The 21,340-nt window shown below is 39.6% G+C and overlaps 1 protein-coding gene across 3 annotated transcripts; it reads right to left on the reverse strand.

Annotated features, from left to right (window-relative positions):
* Positions 1-11: 11 nt before the first annotated feature.
* On the reverse strand, positions 12-21,313 carry LOC136422388 (GTPase-activating protein skywalker-like). Of its 3 annotated transcripts, none has more exons than XM_066410131.1 (13): positions 21,210-21,313; positions 15,776-16,023; positions 9,909-10,045; positions 6,772-6,977; positions 5,499-5,541; positions 4,680-4,765; positions 4,143-4,247; positions 3,579-3,672; positions 3,119-3,204; positions 2,426-2,605; positions 1,821-1,979; positions 1,193-1,404; positions 12-922 (listed from the first exon to the last, which is right to left on the reverse strand). In XM_066410131.1, exons 2-13 carry the CDS (start codon positions 15,979-15,981, stop codon positions 775-777), a joined length of 1,662 nt encoding a protein of 553 aa, XP_066266228.1. In that variant the 5' UTR covers positions 15,982-16,023; positions 21,210-21,313; the 3' UTR covers positions 12-774. The 3 variants fall into 3 exon arrangements, with proteins under 3 accessions (XP_066266228.1, XP_066266227.1, XP_066266226.1); XM_066410130.1 differs by having other exon boundaries at positions 21,203-21,301; XM_066410129.1 differs by lacking the exon at positions 21,210-21,313 and adding an exon at positions 20,912-21,061.
* Positions 21,314-21,340: the final 27 nt, after the last annotated feature.

A 21,340-nucleotide genomic window follows, 5' to 3' on the forward strand; every position in this document is an offset into this window, starting at 1 on the left:
GGTATGGTGAGTCTCTCGTTAGCGAAACTAAATCAGATGCAAAATTTCTTAGAGCGTGTTAATTTGACCCCAGCCACAGCCAAAGCTCTCTCAAAATCAAGGTTTAGCTCACGATAGACTAGTGAACAGGTAAGACAGTTATAGGGAAATCTTGTATTATGTTCGATGCCAGTTTTGGAAGCCATGCAGTTCACAGATTAAAAGATTGTTGGACATGGTTGACATATCAGCCTGTGTTATACAACCTCTCGCTGTCAGGAGTTATAAGGGCCAATTCTATGGAGTCATTTAGTTGGGTGGGTCGCTTTGAAAAGGAGCGCGACTTAATTCAGGATAAGTAGCTGTGAACATATCACAAGAGGCTGAGCTAAGAAACGATAATAAGAACATCATTTCAGGGTGACTTCTGATTGCCAGATTGGTCACACATCCAGTGTCAACAACTAAATCCGTGAAATCCACCTCTTGCGGATCGAGATTCAACCCCCAACTCGAGGCTTGATTTAGACCATGCATACCAGGATTTGCGACCTGGGTGTATCCCAATTTATGGATCCTGGTATGAACGGGTCTTTGTATTTAAAGTCTCCATTGTTTCGCCATTGGAGAAGGGTAAAAGAACCGAGGTTGTACTGAATAGTGATAACTAAGATTATGAAATAAGACTTTTGAAAACTGATGCTAGGCTTCACACCCCTTCATTTCTGAGGACTGAAATGGGCTTGTACAATTATTGTCCTGCCCACCCCCTGAACATTTGCAATGGAATGTCCCCTAGTCCTCTTCTTGCTGCAAGCCTAACACCTCAACAGACACACAGTGGAAGTCCCCACTTGTACACAGGGGGGCATTGTTGAAGGTCTTGCATCTCTTAGTGTGACCTCGGTTCATCTCTTGGTCCAGAAATATGCCATCCCCATCTCTGCAATGGTAAAAGTTTTTGGGTTATGCATACTGTAAATCTTGTAATGTTTGCTGTGGTTTTATTTTTGCAGGTTTCCGCTATTACCATGAATTGATGACACGGAGAATGTGTTTCCAATATATTATCATTGTAATACAGAATTGTTTCAACTGCTATCATGAAACACAGCAAAAACCTCCTTTCTTCTTTTATCACAAAATTTAGTCCTTACAAAAATAAATGAATTTACAGTACATCTGACTGCTGAAAGTAGAAGACCTAACCTACCCTCCCCCGATGACCAAACTTGTGTGGTCTGCGGAGATGAACATGCTCTGTGAGGGGCTGAGGTCCCCGCCATCACTAACCCCCACCCAGGGGAACCTCTCAGGCACCGGGGTCAGGGAGAACAGGAACATCTCCCCCGTACCGAAGTAAGCTCGGCTTTTGTTCTTGTTGGCTGTGTAGTCAAGGCTTTCTGTGATGAAAGCACCAAATATCTGTGGGCGGAAGAGAAAACAAAAAAGTGTTTTCCTGTCATTGCTGTATTTACTAGAGATTGATCAATCAATCAATAAACTATAGACGTTTTCATAGATCCTATTGCATGCTGGGAGCAGCGGGGGACTATGGGTAGCTCAGGGGGTAAACAAGGTAATTACCATGACAACAAAGACCAGACTGAACACAGTATGCATGCATTGCTTGCTCCCTGAGTTACCCAGAGTGCCCTTCATCTCCCAGCATGCAATGGGACCCTTTAAAGGTGTATGGTGAAAGATTGGTGCAGTCTTATCTTCCATCTTGGACATGGAGAAAAGAAAGAAACAAAAATGTGCAATGTCTGACAAGAGTATTACCATCCAACAGTATGCAAACACATGTGAATCAAAGTGATAAATGTAATTGTGCTGACCTCGTCATTCTTGGTCTTGATGACCAGCACTATGGGCTGGTTGTCGGCACACTTCTGGTACAGGTTCCGCAGGTGGTAGCCGTCGTCACTGCTGGAGAAGATGATGCGAGGCTCGTACAGGGAGAACCTCTGGGGCAGCCAGCACCACAGCTGGTGGATCTACAGGGGGAGCAGGAGACGGGTAAGACTGGTCAGGCAAGCACGGACCCAGAACGTTATGCGAATATGGTATATAGCCTGGTATCTAAACCTATTATAGCTGCCTAGTCTCTTTCATCCTCTTTGATCAAAGTTGCACCAGAGTAACAGCCGTCACAAATAATCCCTCTTTTATTTGGACACAACTCTATGAACCTTTTTAAGGGATATTAACCTTATATATGTGAACACCACTTTATGTGAATATGGCAGACTTTGAATGCATTCATCCAAGACTGAAGTTATGTTTGGTTATTTTTCCAGACCAGAGAAACACAAACCTGGGCATGATTCAGTATACTGGACTCTACAGGAGAAAGGACTATGGACCCATGAACACAAACCTGGGCATGATTCAGTATGCTGGACTCTACAGGAGAAAGGACTATGGACCAGTGAACACAAACCTGGGCATGATTCAGTATACTGGACTCTACAGGAGAAAGGGCTATGGACCCGTGAGTAGCCGTGTGGGTGGGGCTGTCTATGGTGATGGCTGGGGCGCCCTTCCTTTGTAGAGTCTCCAGGTGGCGCTGCTGCAACGTGGAGCACAGCTTCCTGGACAGGTTCCTGATTTTGAAAGCTTTCTGTCGGGAAACAAGAATTGGATGGTCAAATGAAAAAGAAATGATGCAGAATATGGATCTGGACTTTCATAACTTCACCACAATGTATCCTATAAAATTTGAATGTCTTATTTGTAAATTACTGGCAAGAAACTATACACATCAAGAGTTAGAAGATCTCACATGTTTCTTGTATTTCTTTTTTAATCATGCAGGTGTGGTTTTGTGTCCATTGATCACTTCCTGTCACTCCACAGTAAACTTGACTTGCATATGGAAATTATATCACAGCAAAAACACAACAGACCAAAAACAATGTCTCCCTGTGAATTTGTGGCCTTTTCCATTGACCCTATGACCTGGAATGTCTGTCATCTCTGATAAATGACTAGTTCTACCACTCTACTTCTTTTCACTTCTGCAAGTCTAGTCTTACCTTTGCAAAATCTATGTATACGGAGGCAAAAAACGATGTGGCAAACCATGACAAAAAAAAGTGGGAGTAAAGAGAATGAAACATCACTTTCTCCTGACCATGAGAATGTCCTTGACTGGTAGATGTGAGCTGATGTTCCTGCAGAAGTCCTGTATAGACTGCCTGACATCAGAGGGTGGAGCACCTGGGAAACATACAAAGTCAAGCTCACTGATTGGCCAGGCAAAATCAAGGAAACAGAAAACTGACCAGTGATTGGCTGAGCAAAAATCTGAGTGCACATTGAAAACAGAAAACGGCCTGCTCATTGGCTGAGCAATATCTAGTTTTCTCTTTACAACATCTGTAACAGTTGGTTTGATTTTGACTATGATTTATACTGCTTATAGAAAAATAAGCATATCTTTTATCCATTATCATATTGGATCAGGTGAAGATATCAATACCAATTCCAGGACTCAAAATTACTTTTTCCAAAACAACCTGCACCATATACATGGTATTTTGAGCCCTGAATTTACTCTTTTCTACACCACAGAGAAACTGAAAGAAACATACCATTTATTTGTTTGTGCCACTTTGCCAGCAGTGTAACGCCCACTCTGTAGAGAACCTTCATTCCTTCCACAAGGTAGCAATCCATCACATGGACCTGTGACAAACAAAGGGCACTCAATCAATATGCATAGCCAAAAAAGTAGTACTGAGCTTTAATGTATTGTAGTTTCAGGGTAAACATATCTATAGTCAAGGTACTAAAAATACATGGCAAACTCAAGTTAAATGCATAGGGAACAGCTATGATGCTAAATGCATTTTAAATACATTTTAAATACATAGCAAATGTATGGTGAATATATTGTGCACAAATGATGACTACATGGAGAATGTCTACATTCAGATGGCATTCAGCACCAAGGACAGGCATGTTTGTGCGTGTGGAAGGTGTTCAGCACCAGGGATAGGCATGTTCACCTGTGTGTGAATGATATTCAGCACCAGGGACAGGCAAATGTACATGCGTGCGGATGGTGTTCAACACCAAGGACTGGTATATTTGCCTACTTGTTAACACATTTTGATATATTTGGACAAAATAGTACTACTAGAAGTGTAACTTACCACATATTCAAATGGAAGAGCACCAAATATCCACCAGATCCACTCTGACAACACAGAGTCCACATCACTGCCACTGATATCCTTCACAAATACATAGGCTGCTTTCTGGGCGGGTAGAAATTGTGTGTTTAACACAACAAATGCCACATAGAAAATCAAATTAGCACCACAACTCTCAACAAGTTTGAAAATAGCACAATAATGACACTTGTAACTTGTATGTTCAGCATGTAAGTTCTATTGTTGCATATTACAAATAAAACAATAAAACAACAAACCAAAACATTTTTATTGTAATGTATCTACAGAAACATACTGTAAATGCATTCATTTTTGCAGGAACTTAACTTTGAGTTAGAACAGCAAAGAAGATGTTTGCAGTGTTTTGATTTTACAGTTGCTACAGTGCTTTAGTGCAGTAGTAATACATTGGAAACACATATATGCAGTGTCAAGATCTTGTGGAAGTGTGGTCACCTGGAAAACTGTGAAAATGAAACCACCGCAAATATTGTAAGATGTACAGTAAAAACCTACAGCATATTTCTTGGCGAGGTCACAGAAGACCCTGTTCATGGCCTCATGGGACAGCCTTGTATCCATCAGGTACGTTCTTCTTTCTCCTGGGAATAAAAAAGACGAAGATGAATCACTCTTGGTCCAGGTAACTGGCCAGAGATCATGATGATGTAGTTCTGCATACCAAAACATAACATCAGGTACAAGTACAGGTATAAAGGCATAAGTACAGGTATGGACCTGCACCTGTACCTGAACAATTTGACAACTAACCCATGGTCTTCACAGGTGATCAAATAAACAGTTCAGCACCAAGGAAAGGTATGGTCATCTAGACTTCAGGTATCGTATGTGGAGAATTCAATGCTTTCGAAAGGATCTCAAATCAAAGTCAGAGATAGGACTAATTTCAACACCCAAACAATGTTCTCAGATTTTTCTAGTCCTAAATCTTTATATTTCTGGTAGCTGGTAGGAATAACAATTAACACATTTTTGATAACAAAATATATAAAAAAGCTCTATACTAGAATGTAAGTCTATTCAGGTACAGTACTGATACATTGGTGTCTGGTATTTTGGACCAGTACCTAAATGATTTTCGTATTGCATTGGTACTGAGTATAGCTCATTCATGTTGACTACATCATAAAGTATGGCATGTGAGACACATATGGGTTAATACATTATAATCATAATACAGAGCACAACCACATTGAAACCTGTTTCTGCTTCTCATAGCTTACATGCATTTTGCATGTTACAACCAATAGACTTTTTCTAAGTGAAAAGAGAAATTAGCAATGATAAATATTTATGAAATTTTTTCTGACATGCCTTTCTCTGTCCTTCCAGTGTGAGTCAACATGTTGGTAACAGCCTGTAACAAGAGAAAAAAAAGAAAACTTCAGATGTGTCATAAGAAATGCCTGTGACACACACTTACACGATTCATTGTACAGAAAATACCTACTAAATGTAGAATCATACAGCCGACTTAAATAGCTGGTAGATGGCATTCAGCACAAAGGACAGGTATGTCTATATGTTTCTGGATGTCTACATGTGTGTAGATGGTGTTCAGCACCAGGGACAGGTGTGTCAACTTTTGTGTGGATGGTGTTCAGCTCCAAGGACAGGTCTGCTAACCTACATTTGTATAGTGTTCAGCATCAGGGACAGGTTAATTTGCTTGTGTGTGGATGGTGTTCAGCCTCAGGGACAGGTCTGCTAGCCTGCATGTGGATGGTATTCAGCACCAGTGACAGGTGTGTTTACCTGTGTGGATAGTGTTTAGCACCAGGGACATTTGGCACACACATAGTGCAGAATCACAAAGATGGCTAACCTGTCTGTGGATGGCTTTTAGCACCAATGACAGTTATGTTTGTGTAGGATAGATACATGTAACATGTGGACTAACACAGATTTAAAAAAAACAACCTAGCACACCTGCCTACCTGGTACACATTTACCTCGTACTGCAGGTTGTGCAGCATCACATAAATGTGCTTACATGTGTGGATGGCATTCAGCACCAAGGACAGGTATGTGTGTGAGTGTGCATTGCTTTAGGGCAGGCAACACATGATCACCTAACACAGATACAAGCTTAACCTGCTCACATGGTACACCTTGACTTCCTCCTGTAAGTAGTGCAGCATCACACAAGTGTGCTTAACTGTGTGTGGATGGCATTCAGCACCAAGGACAGGCATGTGTGAGTGTGCATTGCTTTGGGGAAGGCAACACATGATCACCTAACACAGATACAAGCTACACCTGCTCAAATGGTACACCTTGACTTTCTCCTGTAAGTAGTGCAGCATCACACAAGTGTGCTTAACTGTGTGTGGATGGTATTCAGCACCAAGGACAGGTATGTGTGTGAGTGTGTATTGCTTTAAGGCAGGTGACACATGATCACCTAACACAGTTATACGCTACACCTGCTTACCTGGTACACCTTGGCCTCCTCCTGTAAGTAGTGCTGCATGACACAAGTATGCTTGACTGTGTGTGGATGGCATTCAGCACCAAGGACAGGCATGTGTGCGACTGCTCATTGCTTTATGGCAGGTGATCACCTAACACAGAAACACCTGCTCACCTGGTACACCTTGACCTCCTCCTGCAGGTAGTGCAGCATGACACAGGTGACAGGTATGAGTACGGGACACCAGGTGATGTCCGGGTGCAGGTATGACAGGACAGTCACCACCCTCCTCACCACACACAGGCCGCCCTGGGACAGGAAGTAGGACGGGAACTGCACCGTTCTGTCTGCCACCATGGGGAGGGGCGGACTCATCTCGCCTGAAGGTTGAACAAAAAGCATATGACTCATCTGTTGTTTTCTTTTTGTTCCCTATTACTGGCAAACTGCCTTGAGGCATAATACAGCAGTTTGTACTGTATATACAAGCTGTTAAAGACTAGCCTGATCCATTCACACCAGGATGGACCCCTAGTCTTTTCGATAAGTTTGGGGGATCTTAAATATGCTCAAGGTGTGGTGGTTCTCAAGAGACCGCCAGCTTTTTGTCCCATCCGAGAGGACGTCTCTGATCAAAGCTAGGTCCTCATTTTCAGGTTAATAAGAAAATACATGTACAGGGACTTTCCAAAGGGCACATCATTGAGTCCTGCTACTGACTGGTTCTGTTTTGCACTGCAGCTTGGTGTTGCTGCTTACAGTTACAGTCCAACAGCGCGAATGCTGTCGTATTGAGATCAATGAGCAGTGAAAGTCTGCAGCGGTTGAAGACCGTGTTTCCATGCAACTCTGACATGCTAATGTAGAGTACGTCCTATGGGGGACTCAAAGTGTTGAGCTTGTCAGACATTTGCAATGATCGAGTGTAGCCTAGGGAAACTGTCAGTTCAGGTCAGCAAACTGGGGTGGTTGATGTGCATACATGTTAGGTCAGAAAATGTCATGTCACAAGAGGTACAAATTCATGTCATGTGTAAAGTATTGTAGATTTTGTAATATTCCCTGTGGTTTTATTTTCATATTTTTGTGGTGACCTCTCCATCATTGATCCATGACAATGAGAATAATGCATTTCCAATGTATTACTACTGTACCACAGAATTATTCTTAACCGCACACGCCATGAAACCCCTTCTATTGCGACATTAAGTCCCTGAGAAAATAAATAAAATTTAAAGAATTATATTTTCTTTATTTATGGAAAGAATCAAATTATAACTATCATAACCTTTAAATTCCCAATGCCTTATACTGGCACTGGAGTATTTGTAGCAGATGATTAGATATTCTAATCTATATTCACACATAAAGTACATTACTTCTTTCTTTTTTTAAATTTATGTCCTCGCGAAAATAAAGGAGTTTACAGAGCTGTAAAAGAGCAACATAATATATTACTTACATCTTCCTGTAGCAGACCTAAGTGGCCTTAAATCTTGTTAGAATGGATTCCTCCCTCCTTTTCAATCACCAATCACAGACTAATTACTATGAGTAATCTGATGGGCAAACTGGTTTTGTAGAAAATGGCAGGTACAGAATCTTTATCATTTCTTTCTGGAATAGAAATGTCATTGATAATCCTATTTCTGCATGTTCCTTTGCAAACTAATTTCCAAGCAGATGTTGGGTTTGGCTCAGTGTTTTATGTGTTTTTGATGTGGATTCCAATTGGGAAGAGAAAGTCATAAAAACTCTGACCACTGAACTTTTTGTACAGTTTAAAATAAAATCTTGTCTATGTGGACAGGTGGTCACTATAGACAGGATTCTTTATTCTTGTGTCAATGGGAAAAATTATCTAAGGGACCACTAAAAAGTGATCATATTAGCCAGGTGATCCTTCTATAGAGGAGGTCACTTGTATAAATTTGACTGTATATCATAAGCCTCAAAAACGTGCACAAAATACTGAGCTGGACCCTACAAGTACATCTGCTTAGGCTTAAATAGCCAGATGACAGCCAAAACCTTCGGGAGTTTCACCAAAGCCTGCAGATTATCACACTAACATGGTTGGATTTGTAGAGGCTTGGTGTATTATAAGGTAATCCAAGTTAATATCCAATTAGCAAAATGTAATGCTGTGCACTTATGATAATGTCTTTTAGAAACTGAAGGGAAAGAAGATATATTGAAGTTCCATGATCCCTAGTTACCCCTAGCTCAATGTTTTTGTTGTTACTAATAGCAATTATTATACTATAAATGTAGAAATGTTTGCGATGGTTTTATGTTTGCGGTTTTCACGGTAAGTTCTTCACTTTAACTTAACCTTAAAACCACTGCAATTTTTTTTACCCTCCTACCCCTTGTCTATCTGCTATTGTCTCAAATGCGAACTTAATTCCACTGCAAACACTCCATTCTCTCCCTACTGCAAAATCAAACCACACAAACGTAAATGCATTTACAGTATTATACATTGTATTGTACAGCATTATGATGTATTGGAGGCACATGTTGCAGAGAATATCAACAGTTTACTTGCAAGTTTGTGCCTGAAGGCTAATTGCTAATTGCAAGTACGTGGACTTGGGACGTGGTCTGGGCTTCACCTCTCGACCTGTACACTTCAACAGCAACCAGACAGGCCTGTCTAAACAAAGGAGTTCCTAATGACACTTTGATGGTCCATCTGAACATCCAGGCTGAGTATAGTAGATCTTCTACAATTGCATTTTGATGGTCCATTAAAGGGTAGTGCCAGAGGACTTTATTTGATCACGTTCTGATGGTCGATTCAAACACGCCATAGGGCTCCTTTGATGGTCAGTTTAAGAATTCAGTTATCTGTAAAAGCTTCTTAGATCAAAGTTTGATGGTCAATTTAAATGTCCAATGGACCTAACTCTGAACAGTTTGATGGTCAATTTAGACAGCCAAATGTTAGAGTATGGGACGTACTAGCAAGAAGATCTCTGGATATAGATTCAGAACTCTCCTACATTTACTACAAATTCTATAGGATACCGTATACACATGCTCATGCATCTACAATTTTGCATATATTGAGCTTGTGAATTTGATTCAAGCAAAAAACATACCTACATTGCACCAAACAAAATGAGCTAGAACATGTATAATAGAAAATTATTGGCGACGGTACAAAACATTTAGGTACACACATAGGCAACAAACAAAGTTAACATATAACAACTGATCAACACCTCCGTTTTCATGGAGGTAAATACATGTACAAATGTATTTCAAATAAAGGCGTGGCCTGAAAGAAGATTACTCTATCTTACCCCGCTCTCCAAAGAGGGACTTCTTGCACTGCTCATACTCCTCCCGTTGGTGGGCGCGGCCCTGGATCCTAGCAACCACCTGGCTCCACAGGCCTGGTCTCACCCCATTGGTCAGATCCCATTGCCATGACAACGACCTGGAAAGACACAAAGATGGTCAAGAAAGGACCTTTCAAATTCTTCCCAACGTGCTTCTGAAGACTTTTGTCTTCCTTTAAGTATATTTAAAAAAATATCTCAATGTTATAAACAAATGTGTATGACTTAGTTTAAGTTCTAACTGTTGAGGAGCCTTTTGGCACTAAATTTGTATAAGTACTGTTACAACGTTAATTGGGAGTACAAATATCAAATCTCTTCGTCTTCCTCTGTTCCCTCCCAATAGAGCAATTTATATTTGTATTACTGTAGTAGCAATAGAATGAACAGTATTTCTTTAAAAATTGAAGTTACAAAAAATGATAGGTCCAAAATAAATATGAATCTGACATGAATATCAAAATCCCTGCTAACACCAAGACTACAAGAAATAAAAAAACTCTACATGTATCAATCACCCGTCTTAAAAAAGGATGATAATCTTCCAATGCATCTGCTTCACATGAACGCCATTTCGTCCCTTCTATCATTAACAATTGAATGTTACTAATGGTTTCTCTTTTTGTTGTGTTTCTATGTTTGCAACATTGGATGAGTGCCTAACCAGACTTCCTAATTCTCCAAGTATCCTATTGCACCATTTCCTTCAGAGATGCTGATATCACAGTTGTTGATGTTCACAGTTTCGTGGTGACTCCTCCACTGTGAAATCAACACACGACTCAAATGTTCTGCTGGTAATACAATCTATGCATCTGCTGTGAGCTTTCAACACAGTAAACGCATCTCTTCATACCGCAAACCTAAGTCCCCTTGAACTTCAATGAATCTACACTACAGTGCTTATCAGGATGTGAGGGTATCACAATTTCCTGTCTCTGCGGGGTCCCAGACATATCTGTTGCTTTTATTTTCCATTAGACGGCTCCCCGGTGATTCTGTATTTTGTTCACAGCAAATCAATCAATCACACACACAGTTCACACAATGATGGCTATATAAATGCATTACATTTTATATGAATCTTTGAATTTCATACACAATACTGGAGAAGCAGCTTTACATTTTCATACATTTGTAAATTTTTCTTTTTTCTATGACTTACAGTATATCATATTTCTTTTCACAGTTGCCAGGAAATGGCTTAAATGTTGTGATTTGACATTAAAAAAAGACAATTATATCAAACTCTTGATGATCAGCAGCTATTCTACTTCTTAAATTATCAGATCTCTCCCCCCCCCCCGAAATACTGCACTTTTGTGAAGAGTGCACCATGTGTGTATGTCACCTTTATTATCTTCACCGAGTACTATAGTACTCGGGGTAGATTATGTTTTCGGTTGAGCCAGCTGTTTGGTGGGTCTGTATGTATGTCAAGAGCATAACTCAAGAAACCTTTGATGAATCTTTATGATTTTTGGTAGGTGTGTAGTGGTTGTGCAAAGGAAGGTCAAGTTCAAAAATGGTTTACCTTGCGTTTTTCAACAGTAGTGCAGTGGACTTTTAATTTTTGTGCGTTTGTATGTAGGCGAAAAAAGTGACGGAAACGTTGATGGATCTTCATGATTTTTTGCAGGTGTGTAGATGTTGTGAAAACAGAGATCAAGTTAAAAAATGGTTCTCCTGGCATTTTCCGTCGGTACTGCAGCGGGCTTTGTGTGGATGTGTAATTCTTGTGGACAACATAACTCAACAAGCTGTTGATGGATCTGTATGATATTTAGTGGATGGGTAGGGTTTACGGAAAGGAAGGTCAAGTTCGATAATGGGCCTTCTAGCGAGTACCTAAGGTACTGCAGCGGAGCTTCAAAATTGAGTGGCATATTTTTTGAAAGTGCTATGGTCATGATATTTGTGTGGTAGATAGTTCATGCCACAAGAAGTAAGTTCTGTAAGTTTGGGCCCCCTAGCGGCTTGTTTAGAACTGCAGTCGGTGTTTTTGTTTTGACATTCAGACACGTATTACTTGAGAAGGGGTGAAGAGATTGTCATGAAGTTTTGTATGTAGAGAGCTCAGATGGTGCTTTACACAATCGATGTCTAATCATAGAAAACAGGAGCTAATCTGCATAATTAGTAAGGATAATTGTACATCCATTACATTCCATAATGGGGCGTGTGACAGTGTTCCCGAAACAGGCCAGCAGAAGGCCTTGCCTAGAAGTGTAAATAAACAGATGGTGTACATAAATAAACAAATGGGGCAGTCTCACTACAATTCAAACAGATGTGTGGGTCTGTTTTTTTTTAAAGTGTTCAGTTTCTGCATTTTTGTCAAACACACGGTTGGAGACATAACTGAAAGGGAACAAAATAGAAAGCCTTACAAAACACCTAAAAACATGTGAATAACCAGCCGGACCAACTCCTCTGCTCAGAGAGTACACTGCTAGGTATTACCTAGCACCGTATGGAAAAGTAACATGTACTAAGTCTTGCAAAATGTGTATGATATGGAATAAAGATTTATTCTATTCATATATATTGACTGTACCATCTAATTATAACTTTCAATTTTTTTGATGACCAGTTATAACATATATCAGCACACTATACACATATACTAGTCCTGTACCACCAAATGAGTTTTATCCCTATCTAGACTGGACTCATCCCCCCCCATCATAACTTTCAAACGGTATGGTGTATGATCAAGTTTGCAGGGGGTGATAAGCATGTAAATATTAATCACTCTCCACAATAAGCCTTGATTATTTGGCGAAGATAATGTGTTCGTGGAACTCTAGTTGTATTAGTAATTAGGAGGGCAAGTTTTATTCTATACCTCTATTTTTGTATTGTTTCAATAGTTGTTAACATACATTGTACAATTGTCGTGCAATAAAGTTCTTCTTTATCTATCTGGAAGGATGCGCAATTGTGTATAGAATTTACACATCTACCCATGGCATATGTCAGCCAGAATAACAATGAGGAGAATGATGGTAAAGTTAGCAGTAATTTTCTGCACCATTTCCGTTATGACCCTGCTGAAAGGCCATGGCCAATTGGCTTTAGCGCAGGAAATTGAATTGTGAGCTGCTGTGAATGTAACGCTGCTAGAACTATTACAACTTTAATGGCGTGAAATCAAAGCTTATGGCAGGAAATGGCAGGAAAATGAGGGGCAGATCGAGCATGAATGTGGGGAAATGTCCTCATGTGGAAAATGCTTGCCGCCATGCGTACATTTAAAACAGTAACGCCCGGGGTGCATCAGTATTCATACAAGTTTTATCAAATACATATGAATTTTACGGAATTCAAAAAGTTCCATACATAAAGTCAGATTTAAGTTTTCCTTCCTGTCCTATATTTTCATTATCTTATTCTGCTTGTTAAATTTTCACCTTAAATGCCAGAGAACCAGCTTAAATTCGAATGGCCAAATCCCGTTAAGCTTGTCCCATAATAGACCTTTTGTACTGTACATATATTATGTCCTTTCTCTTCTTCCCTATGTTCTATGAATATAATTTCCTTTCTTCAGAAATAATAACCGGCATTTCCTTTTCCAATGCAATTCTCTCCCTTGATCTTCTGAAAGACTGACAGTCCCCTGACAGAGTATTTTGCGCATACACGTCTATATTCAATCTCCCAACTGAACAATTTGTAGAACATTCTCCTTGATGAGTCTGGCTGAAATGTTGTTGAGAATGCATTAAGCACCCCTGATTGATGACTAACGAGTGTTGATTTTTCAGTTGTGTGAGTGCAGCATTCAAATCCCTCTCACCGGGCTGCAAGATGCCTGAGTGTGTCTTTTGGGTTGGCAGCGTGAGCAATAGAAAATAATGTAGGTTGAGCGTGCACCAAAAATAGTTACTCAAGCATAGGTTGAGCGCGTATGAGCGAGCTTCAGGCATTAGCCTCAAGCGTCAAACCTTGGCACGTAAAAGAACCCAACACACTTATCGAGAAGAGTAGGGGTGACCCGGTGTGCTTGGCCAAAAACGCGAGCAGTAGTAAAGCGGCATTGCACTACCACTAGCTACTTGAAAAAGCATCATGCTTGACCTCAAAATTAAAGAGGATGCCTTGAAACGAAGAAAAAAAACGAGTAGGTGAAGGTCATGGTCGCTTCCTGTCACTCTGCGGTGAACATGACTAGCAAATATATCAATCCAGTAGTAAAGATTCAATTTTACTTTTCCTGACCTGGATGTCTAATATCCACAAACGTATGACTTAAGCAATAGTATTTGAAAAGTGTTACTGCAAAAAATATATACAGTAGACAAAAAGCAATACATCCCTGAGTGTGAATATATAATTAGTAGCCTCTGTTATTGACCCCTTAACCTGGAAAGTCTGTCATGTCCGATAAACGACTAGTTTTATCACCTCAGAACTCTACATCCTGTCACTCTTGCAGATCTGATCTTTGTGGTGACACCATATTTCCCCTCACTTCCTGCCACTCTACTGACAGTGGATCCAAATACCAATACACAAGAACACAACCATTTACAAATATCCAGACACACCAAGGCGGTTATACACGTAGGTCCCTATAACCTCCTTGGACACACACACACAAAAATAGGTATGCAGCGGCAACAATGAAACAACCAAAAGCATGCACAATCTCTTCTCCTTCCATTCCCTATATCTACTGGTCAGTCCCTTGACATGCCAGATGACAGGGAAAGAGACAATCAGGCCTGCAATAATGACCTGCACTTATCAAGGTGCAGAAGGCTTCCCGGCAGGGCTTGGGAGGAATACCAACAAAATTCATGCAGGACGCTCCTGTGTAAATACAGGGATTTAAACATTGCCTAAAGCACTCATGTGTGTAGTGTACATGTTGGCTTTGACTGATCGCCTTTACAGGAAGCTGCTGTACGATCCTTTGTGTCTCATGAATTATGCCATTTACCCGCTTTATGTTCCTGCTACAGAGAAGGGTGAGCATAGGGGGATCCTGGCAAACACTTGCAAATACAGGGGGCCAGGAATGCTTAATGATAAATTCAGGAAGGCTAGTAAATCTTAACAATAGATTGACTTGTTCTTGTGAAAGGTCAGTTAGATGTTAGATATCCCCATTCAAGGTGTGAAAGGTTTCGGGAACAAATTCTTTGGCTTAATCTAATATGATTGTTTGTATGTAAGTGCCTGTATCTCTGTACGTAGCAGTGCCACTAGCCTCGGCTATATTATACCTGTCTGAACAGTATAATGTATGCTGACTACCATTATATGACAAGTACTTTCTCAATAAGAACTTGTTACTTTTTGTTTTTGATAAAATCTGTAAATAAATCCTGAACGTCATCTCCAAACCTAGCTGATATATTTCTTCAGTTAATTTTTTGTTTGAGATAAAATCTCTAAATAACTTCTGAACATTATCTTCCAACTTACCTGATGATTCTTCTAGTCCACAATGAATGTTGATTTTTGGTATATGATAAAATTTGCCCAAGCTACCTCATATATCTCTTTAGGTCTGAAATAAATGTTATTTTTGTTTATGATAAAATCTGTATAAATTCCTAAATGTTATCTCCCAAGCTACCCTATATACTTCTTTAGGTCTTGAATAAATGTAACTTTTTGTTTATGATAAAATCCAAATGTTTAAATTCCAAATGTTACATTGTATCTCTCCAAGTCTAACCTACAAATGTACCTGATACACTTCTTGAGGTCCTACAAAAAAGTAACATTCATTGATATCAAAACATCAATGAAGGTTACTTTTTTGTTTAGGATAAAATCTCTAGATAAATTCTGAACACTATCTCCCAACCTACCTGATGTATTTCTTGAGGTCCTTTTCCCTGCTAGGAAGGTGTGTAAGGTCCACCTCTGCATGAGGCAGGGAGAGGTTCTTCTGTAGCAGTCCCTTGTCGACCCACGTTGTGAACACCAACACGCCCTCCGCAGGCTTGGTGTCCCCGTTCATGCCTACTTTCGCCCCCTCCTCAAACGCTGACACGTCATACGTGAACACTTTCATGTTGTTGTCCTAGCTTCCCGCATCTACGTTACGTTACTCGCCCTGAAATAATGACAAAATGGGGCTCATCTTAGAGAGGCTAACTGATCCTTAATCCACTGCATAAACAGGGGTCACCTTGTCTCAATCTGTGATAAGGGTTAGGCATGATGTACACATAATCAAACTATCCTGTAGGTAACCTCCCGCAGTGATTCGCGCACATACGCTGGGCGATGTTCACGGGCAATCCTAAAATTTCTATTTGTATCTCAGAACGAGACATGTTAAAAAGAAGGCCAAATTGGTCAGGAGATCTGGCATTCTTTTACACAATGTAACAACAAAGTACATGTATGTTACATGTAAGTGCATTGAACGAAATGTAATTCAATTACAAGTACGTGTATTACATCAGAAGCATTTTGAAGAAAGCTTTGTGTATTTGTACTTGAAAGTTATGGAAAAAATGTTCATCATAGAAAAATGGGCTGACACATATCATATGATAGAAAAACAAATAATAACTGTTAACTGTATTTGTTTGCGGTGCTCATTAGTCAAAACATTGAACTTTGAAACAGAGAGTTATGTTCTTTTAGTTTTACATTTCTATATGAAATTCGATTTTTTTCCCTACACTTTTGTACACAGTAACATATTTCAAGGTTTGGTTTTTACGATTTTGATATGACTAGAAATAACATTCAGGCCTCTCCTTTGACAAATATCTTTACCTTTTTATCATTTGTAATCAAACAGGTAACAAAAATGACGTAAAACAATAGCTTTTTTTATCTCAGGCCCTGAATTTAAAGTGAGATTTTCATTAAACAAAAAAACACATTCTATTGCCTGCAACACTGGCTTCATCATGTTTAAACCTGAATTATTCATAAGGCATAGGAATATAAGTGTTGTGTTTCAGGTTGCCAACCCTAGCAAAATCACACCCCTAGCCTTTTTTGTGGGTTGACTGATGGCAATAGATATAATCTAACATCTGATCGAGTGATGGCATCTAGAACAGAATTCCATTAGTCTTGAAAATTTTCTTACAGACTCCTGCCTGCATTTCACACTCTGTAACAACAGTTGAGCTTGTACATTGTGTATCTGTATAATTGAAACATGATGTTGAAAATAGCAGTGTCCTGATGATGTTAGTTTTACATTGTTAGACTGCATGTATTTGTTAGATCACTTCACTCAGCCAAAATCGCAACAAAAAAATGATCGGTCAGATAAAAAAGAGAGAATTCCTACAGACGCTCATCTTTTTCAGGACTGTAATTAGAAACACAGCATTGATGTTCCCAGGCCTAATACGCTGTGGGTTAGACATTGATGTATTAATGTGATTCATAGGAGATTATAGCAACACGATAAGCAGCCAAGCAGAGCATGATATATTTATCTTGTCTCCTCCTAGATACTGTGGTTAATCAGGCTTCTTCCTTTTCTACAGGTTGAGTACACATGCGTGCAGATAGAAAAGAGCCATTTATAAAGTAAAATTGGTCATAAATAGGAAGCCATACATTTGTCGTCGTTCAAATTGAAATAAATATACAGTATTAATGTTCAAAATCAAATTAACCATACAAGTTGATTTGGTAAAATGTACTCAAGATAATGATCTTACTGTAATTACATAATCATCAATCATGATATACATGTATGTTAGCTTTTATGTGGATAGCTAAAAAAAAACATTTTTTCTTAAAAGAATGTAAACAGTCAAAAAACTATTAAGCCAGAATGGCTCACTCTATGACATGGTACTGCTTTGCAATTAAAAACACAAACCAAAATAAACAAGGTATCTAATTTAGAACACTAGTACAGTTGGTTGACAGTTTGGAGGAAGAAGTTGTGCCTTTCATGATCACAAAATCTTCTGTATTCAAGAAGGACCTTCTTCCTGCTGATGGCCTTTTGGCACTAAATTTGTATTGGTCACAGGGTCAGGCAGCAGGGAGAGGCCCATGTATGTAAATGAATTTAATTTCAAGTTTGCTGTGGTTTTTACTCAAAACCAGTGCAAAAACTTTTCGTCTGTCTTCAGCCTGCCTACACCCTTGTCTAAGTGCTACATGTATTGTACATTGTACGTACTATACACTGTACAGTATTTAACCATGATGTGTCAAAGGCACCTGTTGATGCGCACATTGATGATTGTACATTGTACGTACTATACATTGTACAGTATTTAACCATGATGTGTCAAAGGCACCTGTTGATGCGCGAATACTAACAATGAACAATTGAACAAATCTATTTGATAAGAATTTCAAGCCAAGTCAAAGTTTCTATTCAACCCTCAGGTGCATATGGTTAGATCAGTGACAGTTGCCAAAAACAACTGTTCAGTTTGTCTGTACGTGGCACCCTTGCCAAGTCACTAGCATGTGGTTTCTGACTGGCTGTCCGTAAAGGCACTAGTGTTTCCATTTCTATAGCAGTATGCGACTATACTATAGTATAGCACTATAATCGCAAACTCAAAACCACTGCGCATCCTTACCTAGCCTGGAATCCAGACCTATTATAGCTCCCGAGTCTCTCTCCACAAATATTTGCGGAGAGAGACTCGTGAGCTATAATAGGTCTGGATTCCAGGCTAATCCTTACCGTGAAATTGAATTACTGCAAATTTATGAAATTTACAGCAATCTAATCTTTAGCCTTAGCAGAACATAGATATAATCCACTGTCACTGATCTAACGGTATCTACCCATGGATTGAATAAAGACTGTTCGAAGAACGAGTAGTCAGTGTTCTTTTAACAGTCACTGACGAAAGACAGCGGATGCTGTCTGAAACGTCTGACTGTTTCAAAATTTTATCCAGTTGTTTGAGTAACTATTTTTGGCGTATCTTACTACCTGGATGTCTAACCTTCATCAAGGACATAGATATTGTTTGCCAAGAGACACATTATTAGATGATATTGTCTGGATTGGAGGCTTTGATGACAAGACCTTCAATAGTACGTACATTAACATGTGAATTCTTCGACCTGCATGAAGCACACTCAGGTATATGTCGTTAATTGCCTCAGTGGGAGAGGCTACTACACTCAAAACTGGGCGGCTGACGTAAACGCAAATTGAAATGTAAATTTCTCTTCAGAGCTCTGTTGTACTCCACAATGCAAGCCAGCACAATGCTTATGTAAAATTCTGGATCAGAGTCTACTCGTACTACTTGTGCATTGTACATGTTATGATAGTACTGTAGACCTGGAATTAAAATGCATTTTGGGGAATACAATGTAGGTACATTGGTGCACCTAACCTAAAAATTCAGTTGTACAGAAAAAATTTGGGGGTACAGTATAAGTACTAAACCATAGAATTCCATTAAACCTTATTACAAACCTGACTGCCTCTCTTCAGAGCTTGAGTCTGAAATTCTATAGCTAACTTTCAAACAAGTAATACATGTACTAGAATAGTATCCTGGGTGCCATCCTATTTCTACCAGGGTTCCTACACTCACTACCCTAAAAAAAAATACTTTTTCTAGGGTAGCGAGTGTAGGAGCCCCGGTAGAAATAGGATGGCACCCAGGCTACTAGAATAGCAGTCTTGCAAGACTGATGAATGCCTACTACTAGAATAGCAAAGGTTTTATAATTCTTCCTGACACATAAATGTACAACTTGCATGCAATAGTACCTTTACGTGTATAACCCTACTGAATATCTATGTGCACCTATGGTTAAAAAATAGGTACACAGCCCCAATTTTGGGTGCACAAAAGTACAAATGCACACAATATTTCGAGCCCTGATAAACAAATTACTTAAAAATTACATACTAGTACACATACGTTTACAAGTTTTTATGCTGAGAAACTTTCGTCACTGGGCAGATAAACATATCATTATCAGTAGGCTTGAATTATTCATAAGTCTAAAGGGAAAATTTGGGAATTTCGCTTCACGAATAATTCCCAGATACTGCTTAACATTGAATTCAAGTGGGCTGGATATGAGTCAACAATGGATCAAAGTAGCTAGCTACGAATTACGTAAAAAGGGATGCAGACCCTCCTGTTAATTTCTGGGGACAGCCCTGCATGTAGAAGAGTACCATAAAATGTCACTCCAGATCTACCTTGCACTAGAGCTCCACATGTGTATTGATCCATCATTTGTCTATGAGAGATGACAAGTGCAGAACTGCCACCTGCTACCCAGTAGGTTCCTTTTAACCTCCTTGCTGCTTCTGGCAACCACAACGTGACTGTTTTCTGTGATTTTTCCTGTTGCACAGTTCGCGAGTGACTGTCGAGAAGTATTCTGATACAAGTGCACAGTGAATACTGTATTGGAAACCCTGTATTGCCATGGCTATTGACAGGAACATCTTTGTTGACAGCACATGCAGGAATTAGTTTGAATCAGTCTGTCCCTATTTGATGAATTGTTGATATGGTCTAGCAGTAACTTTTAAATTTAATCGAATCTACTAACATCATTTTGCCTACCAGTCATAATTTGCATACCCTGGATGTAAACAGAAACAGTGATCACTCGTATTCTATATCAAGTTCTGCTACACAAAAAGGGACATGCAACACGAGGTGGGCTTATGGATCGTTACATTTCATAAATCCTTTCTTCTCTCCAGCAAAATCGCGAGAAAATTTGTAGTGCCCACCTAACTGTATATACTTTCGGCTTCTTCGACGTGTACCTTTCGAGCTAAGCTTAAATCATGCTGTTTCACCCTAAATGTCACGTATCACCGCGCCCCTAACATGGTACCAAATCCAGGTCATTTCATTTGAGATAGAAGGATTTTGGAAGTGACCTCCGCTCCAAACGTAACAAGACCTTTAAATCTGCCCCCCTCCCCAGCCGACCGCACTTTCATGAATGATAATTCCATTCTCATGCCATTATCATCTTTCAAAAGCTGATATCAGGTCACTAACCTCTCTGCGTTTGCGTGAATCTCTCCGCGAGGATTCTGGCGTCGACTAGGCTGCAAAATCGGCGTAAAACCTGGAGAGCGATTTAAATCCCAAACCCAAAGGCGCCATTTTGGAAACCCTCCCCAAAAGAATGACGGGTATTTCAAGAGCGGGAAGACAAAATATGATTTCTATTATTCAAAATGCTACTAAATTTCATAACAGCAATCAACCACATTTCTAGCTAGTTTTATATAGATTTAAACAAAGAATGACATTAGATAAGATTATCTGAGTTGATCGATACATAACCTCTGACCTCGATAGAGTCTCCCGGGAATTTTTGGGAGGGAGGTGCGAATAGTCACGCGGCTTGGCTCGAGTTGTCAAACTTTGACAGAGAGAAGTTTCCCCGTTCCTCTGCTTTTTAGTCGTGCATTTATAACTTTA

The sequence above is a fragment of the Branchiostoma lanceolatum genome, chromosome 17, assembly GCF_035083965.1.
Source record: "Branchiostoma lanceolatum isolate klBraLanc5 chromosome 17, klBraLanc5.hap2, whole genome shotgun sequence".
NCBI lineage: Eukaryota > Metazoa > Chordata > Leptocardii > Amphioxiformes > Branchiostomatidae > Branchiostoma > Branchiostoma lanceolatum.

Excerpts from the sequence above, each read along its gene's own strand:
- LOC136422388 (XM_066410131.1), bottom strand. The coding sequence starts at position 15,981 with ATGAAAGTGTTCACGTATGACGTGTCAGCGTTTGAGGAGGGGGCGAAA. Across the intron at positions 2,606-3,118 it reads CAGTCAAGGACATTCTCATG|AAAGCTTTCAAAATCAGGAA; the intron begins GTCAGGAGAAAG and ends GTTTCCCGACAG. Across the intron at positions 1,405-1,820 it reads TCAAGACCAAGAATGACGAG|ATATTTGGTGCTTTCATCAC; the intron begins GTCAGCACAATT and ends TTCCGCCCACAG.